Here is an 18771-nt window from a genome sequence, read left to right as displayed (position 1 = left end):
AACCTTGTGCTGCTGCGAGCGTCAACAACTCCGCTGCACATGCGTGAGTTCCATAGCGACTGGCACAACGGGAGCTTCAAAATACCCAGGTAGGTATGCTAGGAGGGCATCCCCCCTTTTGGGGGGTCACTGCAGTAGCCCCTGAGACTTGCATGCAAGCGCGGGGATGGGACGCATGTGACGGCATCAAAGAAAGGTCAGTCCTCGGACTCGGACGACGCAGCAGGCCAGACATTGCGCAAAATGGAGTTTGGCCGATGATGGATGGCCTGGTCCAGGGCTTTCGGCGATTTCACGCGGCGAAATGTCTCCATCTGTAGCATGTCAAATTAAAGTTGGCATATGTTGTCTGCAATTTCGGCACGCAGGCGCCAGTTCGTGCTGTGGCCGTTCACACTCCAAAAGCCACAACTGCACTGAAGCTTGCAGCGCCGCCTCCAAGTTGTAAAAGGGAGGCGAGCGCTCACAAAAGCCAGGTTGGGAGAGAAAACGAACAAACCAGGCGCACGGCATCAGGACCAGAAGCGGATGTTCGTAAACAAGGACGAAGAAGTTGTTAAGCTTGAAAGAAGCAAAGGAAAGAAAGGCTGTTTATGCTATGCTGTAGCAATTCTAGGTTTTGATGCTTCGACAAAAGGAAGAAAAGAGACAAATATAAGCTGGTTTGGTGTCAAACGACGAAACAAAAGCCCCCTAAAACACAGCCAAACGCCATCCACATGCTTTGCTCGAAATCTTTGATTTACTCCTCTTCAAGCCGAATCCGAATGCATCTGGAATCTAGGGTAAATGATCGTTTTCCCTCCGTAGAGATCTTGACTTCTTGGTTTCGCTTCCAAAAAAAAAAAAAAAAACAGACAAAAAGAAACCGACTCGGGACAATATCTTGTCCGTCGATTTGGTGCTAACCGATCGTCAACCCTGTCCATCACCTGATTCGACAAATGGGTTCGGTCGATACGGCTCGTGGGAGGGCCGACTGAAAGCTGAGATGGCATCATCGCCCCGTCAAGACGAGCTGACAAGCCGAGGATGTAGATGTCGGATTTCCCATGGGATAATGGCCGACATGCTTCCTGGATGGGCAGGTGTCTAGGTTGGTCGTGGCTAGTTGGCCGTAGGTACTGTTTAGAGGGGTCGCTCGTCCGCTGCTGATAATCCGCGAATCCGATTTGGGAGGGGTTTCAACGCTGCTCCCCGAGCCCACCTCGGCTTTGCTCTACCGCAATCCGAAAAACTCTGTTCTGGGGACAGAGGGGCCGCTCGAACGAGAGCGGACGAAACCGTGAGATTCGTGACTCGGGGATTGGCGGCGAGTCTGCTCACTACCCCGCGCTAGTCCTTCTTTTCCTCAGCCTTTTCCTCATACTTCTCCTCTTCGTCGCGAGTCTGTACTTTGATCCACTCCTTGGCCTCTGGCTCCCATTTGTGACTGTTGCAAAGGACAAGGTCAGTAAAGAGTTACCGTTTGCGGTATGACTGGGAATAGCAACGAGACAGCGGCGCCATAAACATACCCTAGCCACTCAGTGGTAACGAGCGACTTCATTCCGTACTCCTCAGTCAGGATCCTGTCGAAGCTGTACGGCACCGTGGCAGGGACACCCTCGAACTCGGACTCGCGCATGGGGTACAGGTCCCTAGTCCGGTACTTATGGTAGTTTTTGCAGCTCCAGATGCCGGGCTGCTTGGCGGGTTCGCGCTCGGCGAGACCTGTGATGTCAACGAACATGCCGTTGGAGATGTCGACCCAGCGCGCGTCGATGACGTTCATACCGTCACCGCGGTCGCGCTCGATGTGGTGGGGGTTGATGTCGAGCAGATACGTCTTATTGACGGTCTGGCCTGTGGTGTCGTCGACGTAAGAGTACTCGTGGGTGGTTCGGTTGTGGTGCTTGCCTAGGTAGTAGAGCGTGGCGCTCGAGACCTGGACGTCCAGGTCGTAGTCCCAGGGCATGATGCGCCCGTTCCACCACCAACCCAGCAGCGTTCCGTGCGCCAACCACGTCTCGATGCCGAGGTCGCGCGTGATGGTCAGGTAGCTCCGGATCAGATGCCGCAACACGGACCGGTGCTCCTCGTATGACACCTTCTCCTTGAAGTACCGGATGTCGTAATGGCCCAGAATCTCATCGCCGCCGGGCTCGTGGAAGTACTTGGTGTCTGGGGGTTCCTCCTCCTTCGGCTCCTGTTTTGGTGGCTGGGCTGCTGCCGGTGGCTGGGCCTTCTTCTCTTCCTCTGGCCTAGGGAGCGCTGCCGCGGCGCTGAATAGAGGGAGCAGCACAACTAGGCTCCGTAACAACCTCATTGTGGCGGTTGGGATGTGCGGGGGTGAAGAAAGGAGGGAAAGAGGGTTCTTGACTGTCCTCTTTACCTGCGCATAGAAGGTGGTAGGTCAGGCTGGAGGCGAGGCACGTGGACAGAGTCGACGGCTGCGGTGGTGGAAAACGGCAGTACCGAGGTCTGCTCAAAAGACAAGTGGCAGAAGCGTCAAGAGTAGGCGGCGAGGGCAGGCAGAGTCCAGGTTTCAGAGCCTGTCGAATTCTCCTTCTGGTGGTACGCGGCCACAACGACGAAGTGACGTTTTGATGAGGTTTGGTCGCAGATCGAAGTCGGACGAATCTTGGCGACAGTTGGACAACGAAGTGGACGAAGAGGTGTGTGGGAGGACAGGAAAAAAAAGTGCGGATGTAATTAGATAATCCAGTTGATATAATGGGAGCAAAGTAGGCCGACAAAAGGAGTGGGAGGGTAAGTGCCAGCAAGCCGGAGGACCCAAGGATTGACGACAAATATTAGGAAATAGAAAAGCCAAGAGGATAGTGGGCTTGAATATAGTGGTGGCTGCGCAGAACTCAGTCGATCTGGCGAGAGAGCAATGGCCTAAGTAGGTCGGTCGAGCGTGGTCGTCGTGGTCGTAGTCGTCGTGGTGCGTGCCTCGATAGGGATATGAGGTAGATCCGAACTCGCGTCCAGCTCAGGCGCCAGGACGTAGAAATCCGTTTGCTGTGGTTCCGCCTCTGCAGAGCAGCAAATCCCAATTCTTTTCCGAGCGGCGGCGGGTGAGAGAAGGAAAGCACGACTTCCTTCCAAACTGGGCGCAAACAGAAACGCCAAGACCCGTCTGAAGTCCTAGCTCGGCGGCATCAACAGTTTGGGGAAGGAGCAGAGAGGGCAGCCGCAAAAAAGCGAGGCGAGGAAGATAGCGGCATCGGGTATATGCATCCCAAAAGCCGCGAGGCGTGGTGGGCATGCCCTTTTTCCTTTTGAGGCCCGGCGCTCGACTGGCACGGAGACCTCGTCCATTCCGAAGCCCTCCCTCCTGGGCTCCTAGGCGGCTGACTTGCCCTAGCTCGCGCCACAGTACGACGGCGTACGTGTACCCCCCTCCCTAGGCCGTTAGGGGGGCAGGGATGGGCCTGGAGTCGGGCGACGAGATCCAGAGAGTACAGTGCGACTGGCCATCCTGATTTTCCGCCTGCTCTCACAGTGCTGGTCTTGGCTTGCATGGCCCCCGGCCCGTGTCTCGCTGCCACACTTGTGCACTGTGCTAAGAGTCTTGGACCGTCGCTACGGGCTGCGGGCTGGCTTGGCTGGCTTTTGCAGTTCTGTTACCGCTGTTCAGTGTTCAGTCTGGCAAGGTGAGTGCCACCATTGCGACACCGCACCATTGCACCCCCAGGTCCCAAAAGCCACAGGTCGCGCGTGTGCCTGGGCTGTACGCTGCTCTGTGGTCGCCCGAGGCCGGAGTACCTAGGACACGCGTTTCGCCCAGGCCCTCGTACTTCTGCCATCCAGCCCGCCTAGTTCAGCTGAGCTGAGCTGGCCGAGGGTTGGCGCATCGAGTAGCAACAGCACCGTCAAGATACATCAGCTCGGCCGAAAGCGGGGCTCTTTTTTTTCCATCTGCGGGAGACCATCCACCAATACCTGGATCCCCGATGACGTCCTATCCGTTGTCTGTCCCAGCGCAAATCCCATGCAGTTGATCTCCATCTTTTAACCCCCATCATTGATATACATTTACTGTGATGAGTGTGATGAGCCACCATGCCACGTACACTGGCGGGGGAGCTAACACTAGGCTGGCCATCTCAAACCCTCCCCACATGTTTGCCGCCCATGCCAAGCTTCAGCCTAACTCGGATCCGTCGCCCATCGCTTAGGATGCTAAAAAAAAAAAAATACCTTAAACTTTCCCAATCTTTATTCCCCTTTTTCGTGATGTCGTCAATGTAGTCTAGGGTAAATGTTTCCATGCGTTCCATCCACAATAAGATTCAACTTACTCGAGGTGAGCACGCAGGGAGGGATCTAGACAGATCCCGTATCCAAACTCCGACGGGCTGCCCTTTGGTCGGAATCCCATCGCTCGTTTGTGCTGGTCTGGCGCTTGGGGAACAGTCGGCACCTTCTGCACAGGCACAAACTCTGTCCACGCCGAAAATAGAGGTGGGAGTGGCCTGGACCTTGTTCCTGAAGCTGGACCCCATCCGTTCAATCAGAAAAGCGGAGCCCCGACGACCAAACGTGAATAAAGTTATCCTCCCCCTGCATCACGGGGCAGCTGTTCGACCGAACATGATGGGCCGAGCTGCCCAAGCGCTTTGCTGCAGCACGAGTAGCGCAGGTTCTAGACCATGCACCCGCAACCCAAGTCTGGCAGGTCCTGGCCCCACTGATCATTCCAACTGTCCGGTTTAAATAAGGACGGCAAAGGGACAATTGACATTGAACCAGAGAAGGAAGAAGGGCTGATCGGCCAAGCTGAGACGAACGATCAACGATCAACCATCAAGCAAGAAAAGTGGCAGGGCTAGACACGGAAATAAGGAGGATCAAAGGCAGAGGGCAGTCTGGATACTCCTCACTCCAGATTGTGATCGTGGCTGGAGCCTCGGCTCCTCGCCCAGGTTTGTGGGCTTTTTCATCTCTAGAAATCCATCAGCCCAACCCTTTCCATCCATGACGATATTTAACGGCACTGAAGGGGCTTGGCGGATTGCATTCTGGCACGCGGGCTGGCCGGAAGGAGGATAGGGCGGCGGGTATTACGCGTCTTGGCACGCCAAGCCACCACATAAACTTCTGACGCGGAAGCGATGGAACCCGCCATTCGAGCCGCTTCTGTCTCAGGAAAGATGCCGCGTTGCCGACTTGGCTGCGCCGACGGCGCGTGGAGCAGAACGAGACGGGCGATGCTGCGCATTGATAATTACTTGACAATGTCTGCATCGGCGTGCCTGTGGTTGGTGAGAGGGAGGTGGCTTTGCACCCTTTTGGGGACCATGCATTGAGGACTGAGAGCGAGCGATCCGACTGCCACACTCCCATTTCCATTTCCATTCCCACATCAGCACCTCCGTGCGCTCCCATTTCCATTTCCATTCCCACATCAGCACCTCCGTGCGCTCCCACATCCCGCCCCCCGGTTGTGGGCAAAGGTTCTGTGGTGCTGCTGACCGTCTGTGCCGTCCAATGGCACATTGGGTGCATGCTGCTATCGCTGTCGCTTTTTTTTTCTCCATCCATCCGTCACCCCTAGCCCGCGCACATGGGTCGACCGGGGTTCCCCTTGTTTTGGAGAGCACCAGATTTTAAACTTCTGTCATATTCTCCTATTTTTATGCTTAGGTGACTGTCACCCTTTCCAGCACATACGACATTCCCCGATCGACATGCAAGCGACTGTGGATAAAAAGGACGGGGGATGGGGTATTCAGGGGACGGATGGAGGAATGGAAATTGAGCGCATGTTTCGATACGGGCAAAACCCCGACTCAATTGGGCGAGGGAGCGACTCAAACACACCTCACCTTTGATATCTGCCTGCCCATACAAAGCCCGGGCCATCTGCAAGATAGGGAACGTCAGTCGTGATCCGTTTCGATCCTCTCACCCTGTTCTCTCTCTCTCTTCCTTGCATCCAATCAACATGCACCTTCACCCTGCAGCCGCGCCCACAGTGCGGACTGTTGGCGACGTGTGGCTGTCCACGCCATGTGGCCGCACCGGGCTGGCGTATTGTGTATATCACCGACTTGGCGCTGACTTTGTGTGCACGCTCACAGGCTGTGGTGAGACGACGTGGTGACGATGAGGGCGACGGGCATTGGGGCGCCTGCAGAATGTAAATGCCGGGGCCGGCCACAACCGGCCAACCGTGCTGGTTGCAAGCGGCTGCTTTTTTTCCTAGGTCTGATTCGATTCTGATTTCCTCATGGCGCATGCTTGGCCAACGTCATTCAATCAACTTGGCGCACCGCCACAACGCCCGATTGACCGCCCTACAATCTACAGAACAATCTCTCTCTCGATGAACCCGGACGACTGGGTTCTCCTGGACGGGGCACACGGGCACCTGCCATTGTCGGTATCCGGTCACACGAATTCTGCCATCTCTGGATCATCGTCTGGATCAACGGTGGGCTGCTGCAGGCAGAAGGTGGGCACGAGACAGACTGCCAATTGTTTGACTCTTGTCGATGCTGGCGGCACCTTCCAAGGCTGGGCACGCCCAAAATTGTGGGCTGCCAATGCTGCCGCCTTTTTGCAAAGATTGGATATCGAGAATTCTGCCCAAGCCGCCAAATCTCGGCACCCCTCCCCTTCGCCTTCGCCCTTTCTTCTCTGGCACCTCTGCGGCATGGTTGCCGGCGCTTTCGAAACATGTTCGAAATTGCTTCAATAACCCGGGCCTTGCAGAGAGCCCTGATGGACCCTCCCGCCTCCCTGGAAAGTTGGACCTGGGAGAGCGCCGCCGAGATGCCCGTCTGATCCACCGCTCGTTTATAACAGCCCAAACTTGGCACCGCTTTCCAGACGTGCCGGACCAGCCGCTGCCAAGCCTCGCCCGTCTGGCGTCCCACTTTTCCTTCCTTCCTTCTTCGTTCTCGCTCCCACGTTGGTTCATTGTCCAACGACGGCGTCATCGATGCAAACAAAAGCATGTTGTGCTTTCCACGAATGGGTCCTTCCAGCCCACTTGGCTTTCTTTGCCAACATGAGGGCCACACAAACACATCCTCACCTCTTCTCCCACCAAGTCGAGCAAGATTGCGTGGGTCGTGTTTGCGTCTTTTTTATCGTATTATTGACAAACCTGCTTGGGCGCATGCTTCCACCCATCGTTCTCGGTGGCTCGACATCCATGGAAAGATGTTCCTCATGAAGTTGGACATGCCGCGTTGCTGGGGGGTTCCCCCGTTAGCGGCTTGGCTTGGGGTCTTGGAGAGCAGGGACGAGGGAGCAGAAGCAGAAGACAGCGAACGGCCAAAAGCAATAGAACCGTAGCCACGGTCCCGTTGGACGGGGAATGCTACCCGCTCACACCTGCCGTGCCTGATAACCTCACGCCCACCCGCCGAGGGCGCTTGCTGGGCTTCACGCCGGCTCTTCCGAGGCACAATGCGGCGCAATGACACAGCGTCCCTGTGCCGCCCTGTCCGGCCTTTGGTTTTTGGAATGGGGCAAGATGTGATACTCCTGATCCGCTCTAATGCCGCTACCCTCTAAACAGTGCCGCCGCTACGTGGCTTGATATCCAATGATGCCCGGTGGCGTGCGCCGAGGGCGAAGGTCCTAATGCCATGTGCTCCCCTCCAAACACTGCTGGACGCCCGCCCAACTCCCGCCGTCCAACCGGCCACAAAAGCCGGACCCGGCGTGCCGAGAGGGGCCAAGGAACGAAAACTGTGGAAGCCACACCCACCTTCCCCCCCACCGCAGAACGAGATCCGCAACTAAATCAGGTTACCAGAAAAAGAAAGGAGAGTGGGAGAAATCAAGGGCAATGTAATGCCATCATCATGCACACACGACCTCCTTCCAATTCAAAAAAAAACCGGGATCGACCAACATCCTTCGATCGCGCACAGTGTCAACGGGCCTTGGCCATGATGCTTGGTTCTTCGTTGGAAGGGATGTTTTAGAGGAGATTGGGGGGGTGTATGATTGTGATAGCCACGGAAAGCGTAACCTCCCGCCGCCTCTCGCGCTCATCTTGCACACCGAACAAAAAGGGGGGCGTAACAAATGTCACGGGCACACTGTATATACTCGGCCCTTTGGCTCCGCAACCGCCAGCCAAGAATAACACTGTGGGCATTGGAGGCGCTTCTTGGCCGTTTGTTGTTGGTCTGTCGAGGGGGCGACCACAAAGCGGTGGCTGTGGCTTGCCCGGTGGGGAGAGGTGATGAGAAGTGTAGGATTCGCGCGGCCGCTTTCGTTTTGCCTTTTTTCTTTCTTGCTCTTACATACACCGGACAAGTGGTGGGCCATCTTGGTCATCATCGTGTTGCTCGAACGCCGTCGACGGCAAGCCATACCCAGAAAGGGGCTCCCCCGAGTCCGATAGTCAGGCCCAGAGAACGGGCCGTGGGGCCGTGGGAGAATAGTCTTGTTGATCTTGACTGTGAAAAACGGCGGTAAGCGCCTTAGTTCGCTTGAGTTGTTGAGCGAGGACCACACTGGCTCGAGAATCTTCAAGGCCACAAAAAAAAAAAAAGGCGAAGCAAACGCCAACTGCCAAGGTGCCTAGGCGCCGGAGGAGTCTTGGTATTCCTTTCGGAACGTCAAAAGCCCACTCAAGTGGTGGGCATTGAGGGTCAGAGCACCCGCAGACGCGTAATGCTGGGAAGGGAGAGACTGCAGCCTAGAGAAAGAGAGTCTTGGTATGCGTCCATCGCTACGACTCATTCGCTCGAGGTCCATCGAAAAGGACCAAGGCGGAGACGGGCGGAAGTTCATACAGCTTCTTTCTTTGTAACTGCCGTTGTGAGGGGCTGTCAGCTAAGGTCTTGCTATCAGGAAGAGGTCAGGTTGCGTCCTGGATCCATTTGTAATGACAACTGAGAGCGAGAGTGTGCCCTTGGTTGGCATCCACTTGCGTCCGAGGGAGCTCATGGAGGCTACGGGCGGCGGTGGTAGGGCGGCATTACCATTAGTGAGTCCCATGGTGGCGTAAAGCCCCAGCAATGTGGCAGCGTGCGGGTATAGTTGTCGATATTCTCTTGCTTCGGTCCTGGTCGTGTCTCTCTCTCCATTTGGTGCAGTCGGCCACCCCCATCGTTTTTGGTTAGCATAGGGGTATCAGATAAACCACCCTGGTGGACACGGCATGCCAGCCCATATTGAGACCGACAATGCCAGACAGAGCCAGGGCTGCGCTGGGCATGTGTGAAACGGGTCTTTGAGCTGGTATCGCCAGAGGGTCGCCGAGGGCCCTCCGTTGGGTCGTGGCCGAGAGGCGCCTGGCCTCTGCCTCCTCCCGAAAATCGCCTTCACAAGAGTGAGGGTTTCCCATCCTTTGAAGTAGTTCGGACTCCTATATATGCCGTCAGAGGGTGGCTCGATATATATGCTCAGAACACTCTTTCCATGTGAATGTTTACTCCAGCAATATCTTGGCCCGATTTAGACCCGTACCAAAACCCTTGTCTTTGGCTATTCTACTCAATCAACCCCATACCTCATCGCGCCGAAAGCCCTCCCTTCCGCCAAAGCAGCATAAAATCTCAACACCTCTTTCCCCTACCTAAGCCAAGAGCAGACTATTTATGGCAGAGTGTGCGAGGTGGTGTCACATGACACACCCACAAACGCTAGTATTTAGTCCTGGGATCGTTGGCTTCCTTTGCCGGCTTCCCCTCAATCCGACAGGTTGCACCTCCGACACAGAGTTCGTTTCTTTTGACAGCACAGTTTACTCGGAGGGCTCGCTGGGGCCAAAGAATATGCTGGCCGAATCCCAACACCCTCACAGGGCTGACCTTGACTGTCTTGCAAATCAGCCTGCGATGTGATCAATTTGACGTTTATCGGTCTAGAAGACGCCAATAACAGTACATATCTGTAGCGGAGAGTAGTCTAGCACTGCAACGCCAACTTGACACGCTCACTTAATTCAGTGTTCCAAGCTCCGCCATCCTGCCAAACCGCGTGTTCAAACGGCAGTCGGCGCCTGTATCCGGGAAAGCGGCTGCCGTGAGAGAGAAATCCTCGCTGGCAGCTGGATTACAGACAAGACCCGTCGAGCCTGATGGGCTTCGTTTGGGTAGGGCCCCGCGTATCCCAGCGGAAGCCTGCCGCCGCCTCGGGGAAGGAGAGGTTGCATCGGGTAGTTGTGGTCGAGTGGGATTCGACTGCGGGAGAAGAGGGAGGACCAGGAAAAGGCGATATCTATGACGCATCCATTTCGGGACCAATCCTCCAAAAATCCATAATGCATGATATATTCATCGCCATCGTAGCACAGACAGAAACGGACAGAAACTCAGCGGATAAAAGAAGCCCCCCAACCCCTTTCCAACCTTCCGCCCCCGAGTACCACCAGTCCACCCAGACCACCCCACATCAGACATCCGTGCTCCCCGGGTCCCGGCCCGTAAAGACCTTGTGCATGCGGCGACTGACGGCCTGGCCGACGGCGCAGTCCGAGGGCTCGCCATCGCGGTTGGCGCTCCGGGGCACGGCCTCGAGGGCCAGGGGCCCGGCCGCCTCGAGCCCCGCGACGAGCCGCGCGACGGTGGGGTAGCGGGCGGCGACGCCGTGGGCGATCGGGGCCGTGACGCGGACGATCTCCTGCAGCATGCGCGTGTACGTGTCGGCCGCGCCGTCGCCCGTGCGAACCTGGCCCGCGTCCATGCAGAAGGCGGCCCCGGCGTCGTTGGCGCGCTCGCGCGTGCGCTTGTAAGGGATCGTCGAGATGTGCTGGGTAAAGGCCACGATCCACTTTTGGGAGGAGGGGGGGGAGCAGGTTGCTCTTTTTGTTAGCATGCGAGAGAGAGATTGGTGGGAATAGGGGCTGAGTTAGCGGCAACTCACCTGGGCTGATTCGACGGGCACGGCAGTGTGGTGGATCAGCGCCCCGTGGACCACCTGCAGGCTCAGGAGCGCATCCTCGACCACGTCCTCGTCCACGTACTCGGGTGTTGATGCCGCCTTCTTGCGACGCCGTGAGCCCGTGCCTGTTTGCCCAGCCCGCTCCAGGGCGGCTGCTTCTGCAGCCGCGGCCGGCACGGCGTCGGCGAGACCGCGCACGGCGGCGGTGAACTGTCGGTTCCTAAGTGTGCGGTTCTTGCGCATCCAGACTACTAGTCCCTCAACCAGATAGATGAGCTTGCGCCCCGGGAACCGAGCCCGCATCTGCTCGACGTGGTCATCGAGGGTGGCGCCTTCTTGCTGACCGTCGGCAGCCTCGACGGCACCCTGTCCACGGCCCTGTGCCAGGCTCACCAGATCGGCGGCGGACAGGCGGACCAGGACGTGCTCCTCCTCCTCGATGCGCAACGGCGCCGGCTCCCAATGGCCCAGCTCGCTGTCGTATCTGCTCTTGACCTTGCGCCGCCAAGTCACGACATCATCGGCGAGGGAGTTCCCGCCTTCCTCCTGTGGGATGGTAGTGCACTCGACCTCAAGCTCGCCCAGAAGTGTCTCGACCTGAAGCTTGATCGTGGGGTTGAAGCCGGCCGGCAGGTCGACTATCATCTCTGGCGCCGAGTGCTTCTTGTCGGTTTTGGCCTTGTTGATCTCAGCGAGGGCCGCCGCCCGCATCTTCTCAGCCGCTTTCTCTGCACGCGCCTGTTCCTTCTCCAGCTTCTTGCGCTCCTTCTCGGCCTCTCTGGCCGCTGCTTTGTCTGCCTTTTCTGCGGCGCTCAGAACAACTGTGGCCGACGATGAGCCCGCTGCCTTGCTAGGCTTCGCCGCCGCCGCACGGGATGACGATGCGGCACCGGCGCTGGCTGTGGTGCCGGCTTTCCTCCGACCCCCTTTACTTGCAGTAGCAGAAGGACGCTCTGACCTTATCTTCGAAAAGTCCAGGTCTTCCACATCTGGGAGGGAGTCGTCCGACGCGAGCGTGCCCGCACTACCAGGCCTACTGCCGCCGCCCTCCCACTCAGAGGAGTCTAGTATGTCAATCACCTCGGACCTGGATCTTTCCATGCCCGTTTTGCGAGGCGCTCGGCGTGGCGAGACGGTGCCGAAACCGACACCCCGGGATTTGGATATAATCTCCTCAGGAGCAGAGCTAGACATTATAGGGTCCCAGGCAGCTGCAGGCTTCTGCCGCTTATTCTCTGCGGCGGCCGGAGGGGGCACTGCCCGAAGGGCAACGGGGCTAGCAAAGGGGTCGTCGTCGTCGTCGTCGTCCAGCAAGCTGAGGACAGGCGGCGCAGCATCCACCTTTCCCTTGTCTCCTCCGACCGCCAACATGGACGTCTTTCGAGTGCGAGCGCAGTCGTTCTCCTTCCGCCCCAACGTCACAGCCGCCGTCCGAGGTACAGCAGGGCTGCTACTGCTGGCAAAGGGGTCCTCAAACTCATCGTAGAGGCGGATGCGCGACGGTGGATGCGCCATCGTCGACGTTCCCTTTCCCCTGGCGGGCGCGCAGGCGTGGTCGGGAGAGCTCGAGTGCTGGATCGGATCTGCGGCCGAGTTCCAGCGCCTCACGCCGGATGGCTGCAGGACGCCGGGGCGGGCATGGAGCTTGCCGGCGGCTGCCGAATGCAAACGGCCGCCGTTCAGCTGACCCGCCGCTCTCCCGCTCCCATCTTCTCTGGCCCTCTCCGACGGCGCACCGCTCCCCACGGCGCGACCAGGGGAGAGCCGGGCTCGCTTGGCAGCCCGCTCGGCCGGGTCGGGCGTGGCAGCAACGACGCTAAAGTCCAAATCGCCCGTGGTGTCAAAGTCATCCGAGAGAAGATACAGGCCGCTGGGCGTGATGCCGCTCGCCGCGGGGTGGTCCCTCTTGGACCGGCCACTGCCATCGGCGGCCGGCGCATTGGTCGTCGTTGGCGCGGGGCGGGGAGAGTCGTCAGTCAGGTCGACAACGCCATGAACAGGCCGTGTGGCGGCCGGCCTGGCGAGTGTAGCTGTCGGTTTCCGTGACAGTGTTGGAGGGAGCAGGAGGGGTGATGAGGGCGGGCATGCGGGGCTGGAAAGGAGGTCAATGATGTCGGGCATGGTGCACCAAGTTGGAGCATAGCGCGGCCCTGCCGTCTTGGAAAGCCATCCGGGGAGGCAATGGGAAGCAATAGGAGGAATGCCCAGGTGGGTGGGTGACCTCGTCCAAAACCGAACAGTTTCGTTATCCTATCTTTCCGACCACCGCTGCCTGCGCTGTCTTTGCGACAAAGCCTGGTTAACCAAAAAGCACCCACGCGGATCCATGCGGTTCACGCGCCCCCGCCCCACATCGTTTGTCACGACTCTGGCGCGTCAGCCACGTGACGACGAGTCTTGTTTCTTTACTCATCAATCCCCGGCTGTATCAAATCACGACTCCTTCATCACAGCATTCAATAAAGAGGACACGTCCCGCTTCCCCCTGGTCTAGTGCGTGATGATCATTTTCCTGCAGCAGATCGCCGACATGGTTAGGAGCAGACACTTGCTTGTTCGCGTGCCCCCGCCATGTCCTTCTTCGTCTCCGAAACATGGCTCCAATCAGCGAGCGTCCTTGCCAACAGGGGGGGATTCGGCACAGCACTACATGTGGGTGTCAAACGTCTGCCTCCCTGTTTTTTGTTTTCTTCTTGCCAAAATGTCTCTCTCCCTCCCCTCCGACCACCTCCCCCTTCATCCCATTTGTTTCCCGCTCACCCATCCCAGCCGTGGATGTGATTATGGGCTCCTTGCCTCTGTTGCGACGACGTAATGCAACGCTAGGTGCCACGCACGGATGGCGACGTGCAGGAGCCCAGGCGACCGCCTACCCACCTGCCACTTCTACATACCCACTCGGTCGATTCCTTCTCTCACTACGCCGAGGATGCCACCGGGACGTGGGGTTCATCCATTTCTTTACGAGTAGATAGGGGAAATACCTCAAGTGCCGTGATCTAACCCGGGTGCTAAAAAGGGAAGACACAACAGGACAGGTTTGCGTTTTTTTTGTCCTGGTGGCAGTACAGTGCAGCTTCCCGGGAATAATCATGGTACTTGGTGTAGGGACCTTGGCTCAGCGGTTAGAATGAAGTCCGAGTATTACAAAACAAAACAACAAGGGAAGGTGAAGATAAAAATCAAGCCATCTCCTCACCGCACCCACTCAGATCTCGGTGTGTTATGGCCTAACTAGACGTGCCAGTCATGCCCAGGCAGTAACCATGGGTAGGATTGATGGATATGATTCTTTGGCAGGTGGCCGCCCTGCGGTACCGACGTGCGTATCGTTAGAGTGTGTTTGGCAGTGAAGATATATTCTAGGACAGATATATGTCCACCCCACAGTTGTAATCCGACTGACACGGTCTGGGTCGGACAATTCCTTCGTCCTTGCCTGGGCTCCTGTTTGATATCAACTTGATATTTTTCATATGCCAATCCCATTGTGCTCCTACGCAATAAACTTGGTAAGCCCACGACTTGGTTCCGCTATGCCAAGGCTCAAGAGCTGGTAGTTGTGCTGTAGCAAATACCTGTAGCAGCGTACCGTTCCCCGATACGAGCATTACGAACGTCCCTGCGTGCTTGTTTGTTCTAGCCGGTCTAGAGAGCGTGCGCCGCCAGGATACCCGTTCTTCTGCCTGGACCATGACAGCTTGCGCTGGCTGGGCTCGCCACCCCGGTCGGCGGCGGCGGCGGCGGCCGTGGCAGTCCGTCATCCGAGCGCGCGGGCGGGGGTTGAGACCAACCAGCACCTAGCACCGACCGGTCGCTATCAAAACTGGCCTCGAAGGAAAAATCAACAAGGAACATGAGCCGCGCACGACATCCGATTTTTTGGTCCATGCCCGGCTTTCCAAGCTAGACATTTCCAGCTGCCTCCCCAATTACGCAATGGACTGACTCGACGCCCACGCAACAGGGGAGAGGGGAACCATGTCGGGGGCGAGAAAAAAACGGCCCGTGGGAGCTTGGTGTGGTCAGGGCAGCAAGGGTGGCGATGTTGTTGATTGGGTTGGGTGAGGATAGAATTGCCGAGCTTTGGAGGAAAAGGGGAGTTTGACGCATGCAGGGTTGAAATTACCTACAGGTTTCTAGGTTCACAGGTAGGTCTCTACCCGTATGGGTTAAACATGGTAGCAAAATGCACAGTCCGCAACTCGGCCTCCGACTCGTGGTATTGGATTCTCGGTGTTAAAAGATATCGCTGCAAACATGTGCCGCATGGAGCAAGTAACAACCGCCACCAAAGGGCCGCCTAGAGCTGCCAGTAGGTGGGGTCGGGCGGTCAACGAGTTGAGAACTCGTGGCATGCTTGAGCAGAACAATAAAAAACAGGTGAAGTTGGTGATGTGGAGGCAGAGAAGCCGGGACGAAAGCGAATTGGATAAGGAGAGGGAGCTTTGTCGGTGTCGAAACAAACATGTCCGGCCTGATGGGATGAGATAAAGGGGTGGTTAAAATCCCGAATAGTCGGTTGGATTAAGCGCTTTTTCGGAGTGCGGTTGGAAAAATGGCGTATCTTGAGACGACTTTGCTCGTTTATTTTGGGTGTAAGCACCCGAAGTACACAGCCACACAATATGGACAAAACCTTTCTTTTCCCCAACGGCCCTTGCCGCCACAGAGAGGGCTTTGTTTCACCATGCAGGTTCGCCTGGGGCCGTGGAATCCTGTCGTGCCTGTCTTCCAAATACCCAGTCACGAGCCGGCCTGACCAGGCGAGAAGTTGAGACAAGGAGGAACACATGGCTGAAGTAGGCCCTGACAGCCCGCCACTCAGCCACCCGGCTTGGTAAGAGCAGTCCCCGACGTGAGGTTTCCGCAAAAGCCAGACGTTTATCTGAGACACATCGCCCCCCCGACCTTCGCCCCGCAGCCGACCCAAGATGATGCTCGACGGGAGGGCGGGGGTAGTCGAGATTTGATGCGTCATCAAGCGAACGGGCGGTCAAAGAGCAGCGAGGACGAAGAGTCACAAAGAATATCAAGACGATCGTCCCTTGATCCGTTTGAGAGCCGTCCGGGCCGGATCGGAAAATTGCGCCTTTGACTATGCTTCCGGCACCCTCCGATGATCCGTAGGAATTAGGCGGTGGTTAAGCGCGAACTGCCGGAGAAAATCCTAACGCCACGCCGCGACATCAAACAACCATCTCAGGGGTCGCGGGACGCTGGCTCCTGGACAGCATGTTGGTGGGCTGGATGCTACGTCGCACATAAACGGGCACGACCATGGGCGGCCCTGTGGAGAGGGACGGGGGAGAAGATTGAGCATTGAGCACCGCGAGTGGGCTCTGCTGACTGCCGACCGCTTGAAAAGGTTTGGAGCCAACCGAGCCTCAATCCCTCGGGTTTGTTTCCCCCTCCTCTTCGCCTTTCTATTCTTTGACAGTCTCGAGCGTTTCAAGCAAAAGATGGCCAAAAAGTCAGGTAGCGATCGAAGGGGCCTGGTCCATCCAGGTGGACCGCCCTTTCGGAAGGCGGCGCGCTTTTCAAGCGACCCACAGGCTTGAGAGCCGTTGTCAAAGCGCGAGCACTCCCATGTGATTCGCGGGCGATCTGCCACTCCGCTTGCGGTGGTGGTGGTGGTGGTGGTGGTGTGGCGGTTTGCCCATTTCTAGGAATAGCAACCCGCTCGCGGGCGAGCAATCACGGCACTGTGCTGTCATTATCCCTGCGTCTGCAGCTCTTGGTTTACGCATCTGTGCGTCTGGCGAGAGACGGGCGGGACGAGACTGGGACAGACAGACGCCACGCGGAAGCAACGGAAGAAACAGGTCAATGAGGTGGTGGGTGAAAATAGAAGCCGCGTAGGTACTAGTAGGTATGGAGATGAGATAGCTCTGACGCTGACCCTTTTAGAACTCACGTTCCTGCAGATGCGCGGCAAAAGGGAGGGGCGTCTGGACCAGAGTGGCGGGAGTTCCTCTTCGTTCTTTGTCAAGACTTTTTTTCCCTCCCGCCATTTGATTCTCGTGGAGTGCATGCATGTGGGTGGCTCTGTGGAGGTCCGGCGGGCTTGCACCATTGGGCCATCTGACCAGGTTGGTTAGGTGGTAGCACCCTACCCGAGCTACGTGTGCTGCGCCTATGGCGGGTGCGCAAGTGGCCGATGTGCTGAGAGCAACCTAGGAGGGCCTAGGTACTGATAGAGCCAGCACAAGCACATGCTGGATGTGATTTGATGCCACCCAGCGCGCGTCGCCCTAGACCCGAATTGGGTTTAAAGACCGTCGAGCGATGAGGCAACGGCTCGCAATTGGCCCGGGGGTCTCGGTGCGTGTGGATGAGGTGGATGCCCACGCAAAAGAGTCGTCCTCTTCTTTGCAGACTGCCTGCAGGAGGTCGTGCAGCCTTGACGGGGCAATGGTCATCTATCATTTGCTGCCTTCCCCCTGTGCGGGCAAATTTGCCGTCCCCCAGAGATATGCAGCACAGGAAGTGTGAGCTTTCGAGTTGCCGACTTGTGGCCGTCAAATTGCTTGGGATTCGTTGATGTCCGGATATGAAAGAATCGTGCGTGCCTGGGTGTAGAGGTGCCGTCAGGGAGCGATGCAAAACGTAAACGCACCACATCCATCGAAGACGCTCGCTATCGGCCACCCATCTCTAGATCAAATTCCACTGTAAGCAGGAGGACCATGACCCAGCCTCCGGCGAACGACCCACCACGCAGCCGTGCTTGTGGCCCCATCCCCACGCACCGGCTTGAGCTGGCCCACATCCCCTGGCGCTAGTGGGACCCTAGGTATTACACCCAAACAAGGTTAGGGTGTCGAATCGCTGTTGCAGCGAAGACCCCGAAAAACGCGGGCATAGACACCCGATGGATGTGTGTCCGAAGGGGACTGAAAGGAGAGAAGAAAAAAAAAGGAGAAGAAGGAAGAAGAAAAAGAAAAAGAAGAAAAGCAAGGGAAGCTAGGCAAACACTAGGTGCATCCGAAGAGCCAATCGCTGAACTCCCAACCTAACCTTCCATGGCATTGGCGCCAGCGAGCGCCCCTTTTGATTTTCTCCTTGGGTTCCCGGTTGGCCTTTCACTTTTTGATGTGCTCGCCTTGCCCGAGTTGGCCCGTTTTCATTGACCCTTGTGCCGCCGCTTTGGTGTGCAGGTTAATTCTCGCCTTGGCGATTACGTGCCGTAGTTTGCGTCTGCTGGTTTCTCCTCCCGTTCAATCGTGCTGGCCTTGTGGGTTGGGGTCTTGGACCGCCCGCCCTCAGCGACTGGCGACTGCCCCCATTGTCCACTTTCCCGACGGCCCCGGCACCTGGCGAACGAACCGACCGCCCTCCCGAAAAAAAAAAAAAAAAAGAAAAAAAAAAAAAAAAAGAAAAAAAAAAAAAAGACGAGTGGAGGCGGCCAAAGTCTCCCATCGCACCCCAGTAACTTCAGCTCTGTGGGGAACGTCGGCCACATTTCGTGCGTGCTGCTGCGCATGTTGCGCCAGCATTGATCGCCACTGTCGAGAGTTGCCAAACCAGAAGTCGCATTTTAATTTGCGAGGACCCCTGCCGAATAAACAAGCACAGCGCGCGACCGCCAAAAGGAGCCTGCGCCCGCCCGCCCTTGCCTTTGCTCCCGCACACCCCCGAGGCTTCCAGCGACCCTCGATCCGGTCAGGTCCCCCTCAGCTTCGTCCTCCCTCTCACAGGCAGCGAAGAGATACGAGGACCGGACAACCGCTCGCGCGTCCCGTTGTGTTTGCTCACTGCGCCTTATGACGCCAGCCGGTGGTAAGTTCCTACCCCGCAGCTTTATTTCCGCAATTTTTTTTTTGCTTTGATTTTTATTTTTGGTCCGGCTTTTTATTTGCTCCTCGCTTGCCTCCATCTATCTCCCTCGAGATTCCTGCGCCCATCGCCTGCCACCACGCCCCCTTG

The 18771-nt window shown here is 57.2% G+C and overlaps 2 protein-coding genes across 2 annotated transcripts; both read right to left on the bottom strand.

The window, feature by feature from the left end:
• Positions 1 to 454: 454 nt before the first annotated feature.
• Positions 455 to 3341, bottom strand: GGTG_10790 (hypothetical protein). Its single transcript, XM_009228666.1, has 2 exons — positions 1518 to 3341; positions 455 to 1432 (listed from the first exon to the last, which is right to left on the bottom strand). Exons 1-2 carry the CDS (start codon positions 2306 to 2308, stop codon positions 1336 to 1338), a joined length of 888 nt encoding a protein of 295 aa, XP_009226930.1. The 5' UTR covers positions 2309 to 3341; the 3' UTR covers positions 455 to 1335.
• Positions 3342 to 9781: 6440 nt separating this feature from the next.
• Positions 9782 to 13132, bottom strand: GGTG_10789 (hypothetical protein). The gene is made up of 2 exons (XM_009228665.1): positions 10825 to 13132; positions 9782 to 10731 (listed from the first exon to the last, which is right to left on the bottom strand). The coding sequence occupies exons 1-2, from the start codon at positions 12961 to 12963 to the stop codon at positions 10354 to 10356; spliced, it is 2517 nt and encodes an 838-aa protein (XP_009226929.1). The 5' UTR covers positions 12964 to 13132; the 3' UTR covers positions 9782 to 10353.
• Positions 13133 to 18771: the final 5639 nt, after the last annotated feature.

Source organism: Gaeumannomyces tritici, assembly GCF_000145635.1.
Source record: "Gaeumannomyces tritici R3-111a-1 unplaced genomic scaffold supercont2.6, whole genome shotgun sequence".
Classification (NCBI taxonomy): domain Eukaryota; kingdom Fungi; phylum Ascomycota; class Sordariomycetes; order Magnaporthales; family Magnaporthaceae; genus Gaeumannomyces; species Gaeumannomyces tritici.
The sequence above is the reverse complement of the archived record's forward strand: the minus strand, read 5'-3'. Positions and strand labels throughout refer to the sequence as shown.

What these genes read in the sequence shown, in the direction of transcription:
- GGTG_10790 (XM_009228666.1), bottom strand. Translation starts at nt 2,308, where the DNA reads ATGAGGTTGTTACGGAGCCTAGTTGTGCTGCTCCCTCTATTCAGCGCC. An exon ending in GTTACCACTGAGTGGCTAGG is followed by an intron (nt 1,433 to 1,517) that starts GTATGTTTATGG and finishes CCTTTGCAACAG; the next exon opens with TCACAAATGGGAGCCAGAGG.
- GGTG_10789 (XM_009228665.1), bottom strand. Translation starts at nt 12,963, where the DNA reads ATGCCCGACATCATTGACCTCCTTTCCAGCCCCGCATGCCCGCCCTCA. An exon ending in TGCCCGTCGAATCAGCCCAG is followed by an intron (nt 10,732 to 10,824) that starts GTGAGTTGCCGC and finishes TCCTCCCAAAAG; the next exon opens with TGGATCGTGGCCTTTACCCA.